The sequence below is a fragment of the Dermacentor silvarum genome, unplaced genomic scaffold (genome assembly GCF_013339745.2).
Source record: "Dermacentor silvarum isolate Dsil-2018 unplaced genomic scaffold, BIME_Dsil_1.4 Seq3787, whole genome shotgun sequence".
Lineage (NCBI taxonomy): Eukaryota > Metazoa > Arthropoda > Arachnida > Ixodida > Ixodidae > Dermacentor > Dermacentor silvarum.
Window position 1 is genome coordinate 11,840 of NW_023606141.1, and position 9,361 is coordinate 21,200.

The 9,361-nt window shown below is 46.1% G+C and overlaps 1 protein-coding gene across 1 annotated transcript; it reads left to right on the forward strand.

The window, feature by feature from the left end:
- Positions 1-222: 222 nt before the first annotated feature.
- LOC119435018 (arf-GAP with coiled-coil, ANK repeat and PH domain-containing protein 1-like) lies at positions 223-1,761 on the forward strand (the record flags this gene model as incomplete). The annotated part of the gene is given in 4 exon segments (XM_037701992.1): positions 223-526; positions 529-1,038; positions 1,041-1,434; positions 1,436-1,761. Coding segments are annotated over 4 exon segments (1,534 nt in total), but the record flags the coding sequence as incomplete, so codon positions are not given.
- Positions 1,762-9,361: the final 7,600 nt, after the last annotated feature.

A 9,361-nucleotide genomic window follows, 5' to 3' on the forward strand; every position in this document is an offset into this window, starting at 1 on the left:
TGCTGGGGCAATAGTCATCGTTTCCAACTGTTGTGACAGTGCGCGAAGCCAGTGTAGTACATAAAGAGAGCGGTGTGGTGAAGACAACATCGACAGCGAATGGGCGCAGCGAAGACAACATCGAGAGCAAGAAGCCGACGACGAAGAAACGACGCGCGTGAAATTTGACGCGCCGTCAAAACAAAATACGAAAAAGAAAGCGACCATTAAGGGCCGTACACGATGGGTGACGTAGGAGAAAAGGGAGGATCAACGAACGAATGGAAAGCATCGTCAGATTCTTCATTGTCAACGACGTCAAGGCAGAGTGCAAACCCAGTGCCGAAACCTCCAAGGGCTCACATCCAACTCACCAGCATCCCCGGGAATGAAATGTGCTGCGACTGCCGTTCACCTGGTCCTTGTTTGGCCAGCATCAACCTGGGGATGACTCTGTGCATCGAATGCTCTGGGATACACAGGAGCATGGGTGTGCACGTGTCCAAAGTGCGCTCCCTGACGCTCGACTTCTGGGAGCCGGAAATACTCAGGTGATGGCTGAACTGGGAAACACGGTCATCAACAGCGTCTACGAGGCTCGTGTGGACGAAAACATTGCTGTCAGGGCGACACCAAACAGCAGCAGGAGTGTCCGTGAGGCCTGGATTAAGGCTAAGTACTCGCAGAAGGCATTTGTGAAGCCACTTCTTGGATCAGTGACCTGCCTGTCCCCACCACGTGATGCGTCACGTGCATCTCCATTATCAACACCGGTTTTGCGAAAAGCCACGCTCCCTCAGCGCTGGAGCGTTCGCAAAATGCACCATCGCAGGAGGACCGTTCATGCACAAGACCAGTGTCATGCGGATGCAGGTGACACTGCTCTTGGGGTCGCCCGGCGTCACAGCAGCGCCGTCGCTTTGCCGGCCGACAAGTCCCCCGTCAGCATCGATGCCTTGTCTGTGAGCTCTGTAGGCTCGGAGAACCGCTGCAGCAAGGCCTCACAGGAGAGTGGGGTTGTCATGAAGGAAGGCACCTCTCTGCCTCCTTCGGTTAAGGAAAGGCTGCGGTTGAGATGTCCTCGAACCAATCCGAGGACGACGTGTTCGTTTTTGGGGAATCCCTCGTCCAGGTCATGCCGCCGCCTTCAGAGCTGGAGCTGGACAGCGCAGATGAGTCGGCGACACAGGACGAAGAGGACACAACCCAGGAAGAAGACATGTCGAACCTGAGTCCCAGCTTGCTTCTGTACAGGGAAGCGGCTGCCCACAACTTGCCGGTGATGTGTCTTGCCCTGGCGAATGGAGCCGACCCAAACTGGCCCAATCCAGATGAAGGGGGTCGATACCCTCTCCACCAGGCTATACAGAGTGGCTCTATCATGGGCTGCGAGTTCCTGCTCCTGAATGGTGCCAAATCAAACAGCGCCGACGACAATGGCCGCGCGTCCCTCCACAGGACAAGTGTGCCTTTTGCTGAAGCATGGAGCTGATCAGCACTCTCAGGACAAGGATGGCGCAACAGCACTCAAGATGTCTGTGGATAATGCCAACCCCGCTATCGTCACCATGCTCAGGCTCGCCAAGCTCAATGAGGAGATTCGCCGGGATGAGTTTGGCAACCCAGGTGACGACACCTTCATCGACGTTGTCCGAGACTTCTCGCACATGGCCTCCGACAATCCGGAGAAGCTGCGTCGCCAGCCAAGCAAGCACGCGGAAGTGCCCGAAACTGCAGAAGCAGCACTCACCCATCCTGGCGGCAACCGGTCTGGCGAGACCGGTTGGCGATGGCCTTCTTGTCCATGCGGCCCCAGTCCCAGATTTTGACCAGACCGTCGGCCGAGCATGTGGCAAACAGGCTCGTGTTTGGAATCACCTGCAGCCTGTGTTCAGGTGGATGTGGAACCGCAACGTCAGTAACTGAGGCAACCGAGAACCACTACCACCACTGCCATAATCAACAAGTTAACGGGAATGAGCACCACCTGACGGCACCTCTTGTGCCGTTTTCTACATCGGTGGCCTTCGCATCATATTTAGTGTAGCTATTTTCAGTTACACTGACTGCTGTATGAGTGAAATCTTTGTTTCCGGGAACCCATTAGATAAATATGTGCTCTCCGCTTCGTTAGCCTCTCAGATGGAATCGCAAGCATTCCTGAGCTGGAACAGCCTACATGCTATATGATGCAGGCTGCCAACACATACGCTGTGTTCACTTGTCTGATGAGAAGGATGCTTCTGGGAATCCGAAATGTGGCTCATTATATAGACGATGTGCTGGTCGCTACCACAACGTGGGAGGAGCATCTAGCAACGTTGAAACAAATGTTTTCCATAGTGCGACAAGCAGGATTGAAGATAAAACCACAGAATGTGAAGTGGCTATGACCACAGTCACCTTTTTGGGTCACCGATTGGGAGACGGCAACATCCGGCCAGTCGAAAGCACAATAAAGAAAATTGATGACGCTTCTAAGCGAGAGACAAAGAAGCAACTTCGCTCATTCCATACCTAATACCCCGTTACGCCGAAAAGGCACAGCCCCTGACCGAGATGACGAAGAAGATGGAGAAGAATAAAACGACATGGAACAGGGAAAGAGAAGAAGCGTTTGAATCGCTCAAGAAGGCACTATCTTCCGGGCCAATTGTAAAAGCACCTGACCTTGAAAAGGAATTTGTGCTCCGCTCAGATGCCGCAGACTCCTGTATAGGCGCTATTCTTATGCAAGACCATGATGGTTTCCTCCATCCTGTGTCGTATGCCAGTCGTCCACTTCAGCCTCGCGAAAAGAGATACTCCGCAATCGAGCGGGAATGTTTGGCATTAGTTTGGGCGATTGAGAAATTTCACGTCTTCTTATGGAACCTCATTCGTGGTACAAACTAATCACCAGCCCTTACGGTATCTCTTAAAAGCGAAGCACTTGAACAGCAGAGTGTTGCGGTGGAGCCTTGCATTACAAGAATATTCATGTAGGGTAGAGCACATTAAAGGCTCTGAAAATGTTGGTGTGGATTATATGAGTCGGCTATGAAAATGTCATCTTGTAATATTTGCCTCGTGATCACTTGACTGTGGAGTTTTTTTTTTTTTGTCTATGCTTTTCTTAACAAAGTAGTGTCTTGTCGCGCACTGAACTGCAGTTTATTTTTCTCCGAAAAACAAACTTTTTCAAAAGGGGCACTCTTTGTTGCCACAGTGCGCGAAGCCAGTGTAGTACATAAAGAGAGCGGTGCGGTGAAGACAACATCGGCAGCGAATGGGCGCGGCGAAGGCAACATCGAGAGCAAGAAGCCGACGACGAAGAAGCGACGCGCGTGAAATTTGACGCGCCGTCAAAACAAAATACTAAAAAGAAAGCGACCATTAAGGGCCGTCCACGATGGGTGACGTAGGAGAAAAGGGAGGACGAAGAAGAAGTGTGAACGAGACCCTAGAACGGTGCTTCGGTATTGGGCTTTAGCCTCAGGGACGTATTTGATGCCGTTTGTGGTTTCATTCAATCAACAAAACGAATAAAATTTTAAATTCCCACTTTTACAATTCTCTGAGAGATATTTCAGTTTTAATTTATGGCATTAGTTATAAATTATGCAGTTCAGAAAAATTAATCTGTCTGTTGTTCTGATTACTAAAATGCACATTAACTGTACTTTCAGAATGCATATATAAAAGTTCAGATGCTCAATTCTTGGCCAATCCCCCGAAGTGGGTACGAGCCAATTGCTGAGGACATCATCATCATAATCATCAGCCTAGAACGGCGTGGTGGTGTTCGGACGCAAGCGAGCGCCGAAGAAGTTAGCGTCCGCCGGTAGCGGGAGTAAGCCGTCGGGTCGAGGGCCCGAGCTTACAGACTCCTACCGGCAGAACCTGGTCTGCCTAGCCTCCGGAGCTAGGACAAGGTGCCACCGCGTGACTGGAGTGAGCTGTCGGGCCACGGGCTCGAGCTTCCAGATTACTACAGGCAGAACCTGGACTGCCTAACCTCCTGATTCAGCAGAAGGTTCCTTCTCGTCACAACCTAGAGTTCGCTCAAGGAGCGACCAGTGCCTTCCTTCGACAACGGCTCGACGTTCCTCAACGACGCGACCATGTGCCCAAACTGTTAATGAGCCGCACCCCGCTCTCATTCTACTGTGCTTGTGTAGTCGGACACGCACAACAACTGTAATATTAGAATTGCCGGGACATTAATTTGTGAGAACCGTCTTTGTTATAAGCAGTGTAGAGTGCTCTTTATTTTTTTATCCTTTGCTTATGTGTGTTGTTTCCGCTTTCTATATGTAAATATACATTCTTCTTTAACTTCTGAGATCAAACGCTCTCATCCTTCGTCTGAATAAAAACCGTGGATGGCGATATTACTTTAAGTCGCTTTCCATAAACGAACCGTGACACCAACGCTGGCGGCAAACGAGGCGGTAATAAGGCTTCGCTACTATGACAAAACCATTTCAATCATACCTTTAAAAATCACATACCTATCTGCGTTACATTGAAAACGTATTTACATTATGGGAACTTCGCATAAGCGCGCTAAGCGGCCTCATTAGCCATTTCAACCACTTTCACTCGAGTATTAACACTACAGCTCACTACTCTCCTAGTTAAACCAGCTTCATCGACACGACGGTCTACATAGAAAATGGAAAACTGTGAACAACACTGTACCGGAAGCCTACGGATAGCCAGCAATATTTACATTACACCAGTCATCATCCGCGACACTGCAAGCGACCCGAGGAATTTTCGTCGGACCAGCGAAACCAATAAAAAGAATGTGTAGCGAACACAACGATTATATCCACCATCTAAATGACCTTAAAGAAATGCTAGCAGAAAGAAAATATCCACAAATTCCTCTCGACAGGGCTTATGACGTCACGTCAGGATTGGGCAGGCAGCCGGAATTAGCTAACAGCGTAAATCAGAAACTGAGAGCCCACTAACTTTTATAACAAAATATTCGAATGCCCTCTCAAACATAAACAACATCCTACGAAAATACCACCCAATATTATCATGTAACGAGCGTCTGAGAAAAGCGTTCGCGGTGATACCAAGAGTGACCTATCGCCGCAACAGAAACTTCAGACATGTTAGTGCCCGAGAAAGTCAGCCAACATCATTCCCCGTTATAAAAGCATGCGCTCGCCTGAGGTGCAAAACCTGCAGGTGCCTTCAAAGTGACCTTAAAATTAAAAGCACACCAAATTGCTATACGCACGAAGTGACCCGCCGTGGTGGCTCAGTCAGCTCAGGCGTTGCGCTGCTGAGCACGAGATCGCGGGATCAAATCACGGCCGCGGCAGCCGCATTTCGATGGGGGCGAAATGCAAAAACGCCCGTGTGCTTGCATTGTACTGCACGTTAAAGAACCCCAGGTGGTCAAAATTAATCCGGAGCCCTCCACTACGGCGTGTCTCATAATCATAACTGGTTTTGGCACGTAAAACCCTAGAAAGGAACGACACACTAAGTGAAAACTAGCTCTGTTTGCACTAGTTCCAACGTTGCTTATATGCTTGAATGTTCCTTCTGTAAGAAACAATATATCGGTGAAACGGGACAATCAATGAACGTCAGGTTAAATGGACATCGCGTAGACACAGCTAAAAAGCTTCCCAAAGCCGTCGCCAAGCCTCCAGGTCATAACTTTGATGAACTTAAACTCTTCATGCAACAAATTTCCATTCTGGACGCGACAGAAAATAGAAAGAATCATACCTCATCTATAAATGCAAGACGTTGCAACCAATTGGCATAAACGTTTCAAAGGGAGCTTTAGAAAGTATTTACCGTGGTAGATTTCAAAGTATGTAGGCAACAACACTACATAGATACTTTTTTTTGGGTTGGCAACACTATTCCAGCCTCCCCTCCTTCCTTTACTTATATTGATTTCGCTCATTCGTTCATTTATATGTTCATAATTTTTTTGCACGAGCAACATTTCCTGCCGCTAATTTTACGCTCTCTTTCACAGAAACGATACTTCACTGACCTCCAGCGAAGCAGATAGTACCCCCCCCCCTCCCGCTTTGTTGTGGAGGACCCTTCTACGAAAAATGGCACCTGCAATGACACGTCAACCGGCTCACACACGTCGCTTCCTCCACCGACCTTGAGAGCACAACCTTCTCCCGAATTCTACACCCTCGCCGCCAACACACCTTGAGTCGTTGCCTCGCCAATCCGCCTTACTCGCTCTCCTCTCTAGAAGAACCGCACCTATATATACTGTGCCGAGGAGAGCATATGTCGCCTTGAAAAAGACAAGTCCACTTGTCCAAACCTTGGCTCCTGCTTTCACCTTGTTCTCGTGTTTCTCGTCGTCTTGAATTTCTATCTCCCACATTCCTCTTGTTTTTCCAGTAGTTCTCAAATTTAATTTAACTAGATTAATGTGAGCATCTCTGTCTCCCACACTACCACATCAGATGTGTCCCACTTCTAACATTATGATGCAGCTAATGCCTCATACTAGAAGCACGGTGATTTAGGCAAATATTTCTACTCTCAAAGCAGTGGAACTGTCTGGCTAAATGTTATACATTATTGGCGAGGTTCCATTCTCAACACTGAAACTGTAAAAACAGTCAATAGATGCTTATGCAAGCAGAAAAGGTGGTGTTATTACTCGTTACTTGTGATTTCATTCTTTCACTTGGGTGTAGGCCTCTCAGGTACTACCAGGTTCAACCGTTATCTTTATAACCTCAAATGATTGGATACATTTTACTACTGATTCCCTAGAAATATCACAAACAGCCTCTTCATGAACCTTAGGCAAACTAAACAAGTCAAGCTTACAGTTGTAAGGATTTGAGCACACAAGCGGATCAGTTTCTTAATGCAGTGCAGGTATAATGAGCATGCTGCTCTGTTTTGAACCGATCAGGAGAAATGCTATGATATGTTTGCTTTATTCCTGAATTGTTTTGTATTTCCAGCACACGCAGACAGGCCTAGAGACAAAATAGAGACCAAATAAGCAAGCTGCTTCTTGGTTATACAAATAGAGCATGCATTTATAGATTATAAAAAAGTTTAATTTTTGCCTCACTCACAAGGTTTCCTGGTCCACACACTAAGAATAGATCTACAGCAAATGTGTTTCAGTTGGAACTAACCTACATTTCACATATACAAGTGTTTCATTCACAACATTTTATAAGTGATTACTTTAAGCTGTGGTTGCATTCTTTTTTATTTCAGGCATCAACAGAGATGACAAGTCATTTTATTGACACCCTGCCCATTTGCCCATAGTTGCACTCGGTGAGCTTTCCCTGCCTTTTAAATTCGAAGCACTTCTTGGCGAACATTTGACACTTTGACAGTATCTATCTATCAGTTTTTATTCATCAGTATATATCAGTATATCTATCAATCTATCTATCTAGCTGCCTACGTCTTCGTGCTGTATTTGGTCGTATTTATCTTGGTATTTACCAAAATTGGCATACTATGAGAAGAGTGTATGGCGAACGTAAATGATAGGGCATGAGACGAAAAATCATGACATGTGTGTCGTGCAGGTCACGAAACAGTTGCCTACGTGTTGGAGCTCTCATGGTTGTTTCGTTAACTTGGTAGGTAACAAAATTGGCATAGTATGGCAACAGTGTATGACGAACATAAATGATAGGGCATGACGTGAATGTCAGGATAAGGGTGTCATGTAGGTCACAAAACAGCCGCCTGAAATGACAATGACCCAGCGAAAAAACATTAACACTCAAGAAGCACTGAAATGGGTTCAGACGTGGGTAGAACGTGAAGGCAACACTATAGGATGATGCTAGACGTCATAGCCATGAGCATGACTCAGCAAAAATGACAATGACTCGGCGAAAAAAGAATTAACACTCCGAAACCACTGAAATGGGTTCGCGCGTGGGTACTAAGTGAAGGCGACACTAAATGATGCTAGAAGTCGTAATTGTGAGCATGACTCAGCAAAAAAGATTTAACACTCAGAAACTGCTGAAATGGGTTCAGACGTGGGTATTAAGTGAAGAAAACACTAAAGGGTTGTGGTAGAAGTCATAGCCATGACCATGACTCAACAAAATTCACAATGAATCAGCAAAAAATATTAACACTCAAAAACCATTGAAATGAGATCTGACGTGGGTACTAAGTGAAGGAAACACTAAAGGATGGTGGTATAAACCATAGCCATGACCATGACTCAGCAAAATTGGCAATGAATCAGCAAAAAATATTAACACTAAAAACCACTGAAATGAGTTCGGGCATTGGTACTAAGTGAAGGAAACACTAAAGGCTAATGGTAGAAGTCATAGTCATTAGCATGACTCAGCAAAAAGGACAATGACTCAGCAAAAAAGATTAACGCTCGAGAACCACCGAAATGGGTTCTGATGTGTGTATTAAGGGAAGGAAACACTAAGGGATAATGGTAGAAGTCATAGTCATGGGCGTGACTCAGCAAAAATTATAATTATTCAGCGAAAAAAGATCAACACTCGAAAACCAATGGAATGGATTTGAATGGGGTAATAAGTGAAGGAAAAGGCTGAAGGTTAATGTTCGCAGTCATATTCATGAGCCTGACCAAGTCTTTCGCCTTAAGGTCTCTTAGGCATAGCTAAAGAGACTCCCGAGGAATCATGGCATGAATGTCATGACCTGTGTGTCATTAGGTCATGAAACAGCCGCCTACGTCTTGGTGCTCTCATGGTTTTCGCTAAATTGGTAGCCTCCCGGCACACTGCTTTGCATAACATCGATTCCCACAGGGCGTGGGATCTATCGGATTTTAAAATTTACTGTCGTTTTAAAATGTGTCTTATACCCAAAAGCTCTAAATGCACTGTTCATCATGAAGAAAAGCAAGTAACTGCAAAGGCCGTGAGGAAATTTCTTAGTGGCTAGGTCGTGCACGTCACCAAATGCTACTTAACAAAATCACCGTAATCTGTGTAATGCCTATTCCCGCGGCTGTGGCTGCTTGATGGCCCAATTACAGGTGTTGAATTTTGTGGAAGCTGCTTATCAGTCCGATTGTCGATACCAAACTAAAAATTGATATAATTGCAACAAAGCATATAACAATGACACTTGGAAGAAATAAAACCTGAGAATGAAAGCTACATTCACTTATTGCAACTGAAGATCAATCCGCACAAATGACTCGGTATGTTTGTGACTTGCCTGTCACGCTCCTTGGTTTATGCTATGTTCCTAAGCGAATAAGTTTCGACAGAGCAGGCTTCATGCAGTTGGTAGTGTTGAAGCACCTGTTGCTACACACGTATATTTTTCAGCTGAATATGTTAAAACAAATCGTGAGCTGTCGCTTTTTTCAGGTGCCGTTCCATCAGAGTTGAGAGGTACTTGC